The sequence below is a fragment of the Orycteropus afer genome, unplaced genomic scaffold, assembly GCF_000298275.1.
Source record: "Orycteropus afer afer isolate SDZICR_OR568_19922 unplaced genomic scaffold, OryAfe1.0 scaffold00483, whole genome shotgun sequence".
NCBI lineage: Eukaryota > Metazoa > Chordata > Mammalia > Tubulidentata > Orycteropodidae > Orycteropus > Orycteropus afer.
Genome location: NW_006922070.1, coordinates 819,131 through 822,570, shown reverse-complemented (window position 1 = coordinate 822,570; position 3,440 = coordinate 819,131). Strand labels below are relative to the sequence as shown.

General features: G+C 39.7%; 1 protein-coding gene across 1 annotated transcript in view; it reads right to left on the bottom strand.

The window, feature by feature from the left end:
* Positions 1-2,496, bottom strand: part of SLC7A2 (solute carrier family 7 member 2) — a 24,633-nt gene extending 22,137 nt beyond the window's left edge. Inside the window, exons 1-2 of the mRNA XM_042782831.1 lie at positions 2,121-2,496; positions 1,544-1,699 (exon numbers count right to left, since the gene is read on the bottom strand). Of these exons, the coding sequence (XP_042638765.1) occupies positions 1,544-1,699; positions 2,121-2,496 (532 nt within the window). The remainder of the gene's footprint in view (positions 1-1,543; positions 1,700-2,120) is intronic.
* Positions 2,497-3,440: the final 944 nt, after the last annotated feature.

Sequence of the window (3,440 nt, the reverse complement as noted above, 5' to 3'; positions counted from 1 at the left end):
TGGTAGGGGTGAACCACCAGCCTTCTGGTTAGCAGTCAGATGCCTTAGATACTATACCACCAGAGCTCCCTAACATGAAAATGCCAGAAAATGTAGTCGAGTCGGACATAGCGACCCCTCCTTGGGTTTCCGAGGCAGTATCACTACGGAAGTAGATTGCCCCATCTTCCTTCCAAGGAGTGGCTGGTAGGGTTGAACCGCCAGCCTTCTGGTTAGCAGTCAAGTGCTTTAGCCACTATGCTACCAGAGCTCCCCCACCAGTAGATTAGAGATCCAAAAATAACTCATCACTGCCATGGAGTCGGATCCGACTCATAGTGACCCCTCCTTGGGTTTTCAAGGCAGTATCACTACCCAAGTAGATTGACCAACTCTGCATATACAAGTATCCCCTGCTTTTCAAAAGTTCACTTTACGTTACTTTGCTTTTACAAAAGATCTACATTAGGACTTATTTTAGCTAACTGACAGAAACCCAGAGGATTTTTGCTTTTATGACGAAAAAAAAAGGCAAAAAACGAAAACAGTGGTTAGTGTTTGTTTTGCAGTCAGCTGCTGAAGATGCAGCTTGCATCACAAGCGGCAGTGAGAGTGGTGTTGTCGTTTTTTATACTGACTGCATAGCAGCTTGACAAAGCTTCTCCTCTCAAATTCCTGTGCTCTTATTTGAATGTCCCAGCCACATTCATTCAAATGCCTGATGATGTACAAATGCACGATGCATTATCCAGTCTTCAAATAGCGCCCTGTTCATTTCTCTAACTGTATGACTCATCCCTTGGCAATCACAGGTAATACAAATCCTGCTCTTTATTTGAACTCTAGCCCTTCAACCCAGCCCCTAGTGTCCCTGCCAGCTATACTACCTGGGTTACTACAGCCATCACCACCATCTCAGTCTTCCAGTGTGTCCCTATCTTCTCAATTCTGGTTAAGTGATACTATACCGCACATACATTATTTCCACTTTGTAAACCCACCAGCCACTCCTCAGAAGGAAGGTTGGGCAATCTACTTCTGTAGTGAAACTGCCTCGGAAACCCAAGGAGGGGTCGCTATGACTCAGATCCGACTCAATGGCAATGAGTTTAGTTATAGCCTATGTATTTCTCATCTCATTCCTGATTTTACTATATGTTAATGTTATTTTAGGCTTTTTGTGTCATTTGGTATGATTTTGTAGATTTTTTTTTTGGATCTGGGAACACTCAAAAACTTTTCACATATAAATTAATGGTAATTGCTTCTTTGCTTTACATCATTTTGGTTCCCAGAAAGTTTCACAGAAATGCTCTATGTTCTGATAGTGGGGGAAACTTGTACTTCCTTTGTACAGATTAAATTGATAAGACATTTGGTATTTCAGTATGAATAAAGATTTATAATAGGAGGATTTAATTTTCAAAGATTGCTAAAAAATATATATGTATATATACCTGCAGATCTAATCTTAGTAACTCCAATACCAAATTCAGTAGTAATCTGTTTTCCTAGGACAATTACCTTGGGTCATCAATGGAGAGAAGCTAATTGTTTTTTTTACCTGCCAGAAGTAATATAAGGCACACAGCGAAAAAGTCTGGGTACTCTGCAAGGCCGGTATAATTCATTTTGAAGTATGTCCTGAAAAACTGGCCAATCTGTTTGCTAAGAAGTTCATCAAAGGTGCCACTCCATGCTCTTGCAACACTCGATGTACCTTCCCAAAACATAAAACATTTAGAGAACACAAGGTCAGTGGCAGAATATTAATATAACAATGTTTGCTGCTCTGTATTCTAGGTCAAACATGGGTTAGTTCACACAGAACTGAAATTTGTGAACATACAGGAAATTGTCTTGATAATTTTAAAATTATACGATAGTAACTTTGGAATCAGATAACTTTATTTGCTTTAAAAATTCCTGTAACTAATATGCCTGCTTTAGGTTTTCAAACTCACTAAGAAACATATTCAGAGATGAAGGAAACATTTCAGAGATCAGAAAAATGAGACACCAGGGATCAAGTAACTCACTCAAGATGATACAGTCACTGACCTAGAACTGGACCCTAAGCCTCTGACCCAGGAGTGCTCTTCCTACCATTCCACATAATCAGGACTGATTTTGAAACATACCTATCACATAAGATAAAATGAGATTCCAGCCAGTGATGAAGGCCCACAGCTCTCCCACAGTAACATATGTGTATAAATATGCAGACCCAGTCTTGGGAACACGGGCCCCAAATTCAGCATAGCAAAGGCCTGCCATCACAGAAGCGAGGGCAGCAATGAGGAAGGAAACGACAATACTTGGACCAGAATCAGCTTTGGCAACTTCTCCAGCAAGGACATAAACCCCTGCCCCAAGAGTGCTTCCAACCCCCAGGGCAATGAGGTCCATGGTGGATAAGCAGCGGCATAACTTGGAATCCTCTAGACTGTCCTGAGTGACAACTTTTCTCCGGATCAGACATCGGGCAAAAGACAGGGCAGCTCTGCAGGGAATCATTCTGAAGATGGCAACCTGAGGGAGAGAAAGGAGCAGTTTAGAAGCGGGACCTGGAACTATCATCTCTTCACTTGGCAACTCAGCTTCCCAGTGAAACTACAGCAGCTATGTTTTCTTTACCACTTAACAGAGGTGGCTCCCAGCAATCAGGAGGAGGACTTCATAAACCAAGGCTGTGAATTTTCTGCAGCTCACGCAGGAGCTCTTATAAAAGCAGGAGCTTTTCTAAGCCACTGCCACAAATGGCTTATTTGGGGAGCAAAGGAATAGGAGCCACAGAAGATTTTTAAAAATTGCCATTTTTGTTCATGCACTACAATTTTTTAAGATATGTTGATGGGAATATATATAAGGAATGGCTAAGTTTAGTTCTTGCAACGCAACAAATGGGGGGTAAATTATCTCATTTTTTTACATTTCAGTCTGTATCTCTTTTCCAACCATTAAGTTGTATTTTAGGACCTTATTACAGGACTGGGATCGTGCTGAGAATGTATCTGAATGCTGTCTGCAATAGATATGGTGTCTAGCATTATGGGACTTATACTCGAGCTACTGCCTAGAAGCAGACAAAACATGATCATTATGCATTAAATGCTTTACCAAATACATGTCAGCTTCTCTGTTTTCATTTTAAACTTTTAATGTGGAGAACCTTTTGAACCTTTTAGAATAAAACATTCCTCACTAAACTTACTTAGATTTCCCTAAGAAAAACTGCTATTTAACTATGCTTTAAGTAAAAATTTTTACTAAAATACATGATTATTATATTTAGTTGAGATTGCTAAAGAAATATATTCAAAGTCCATACAAATTATTATTACATGTTCTTTTTCACATGGAAGGGATAAGATAAACAGAAAACTTTTTCTGCTTACCCCACTCCACCCCTAAATAACCTAATACTGAAGAAAAAAAAAATCAGGTTTAAAACAAAGTAT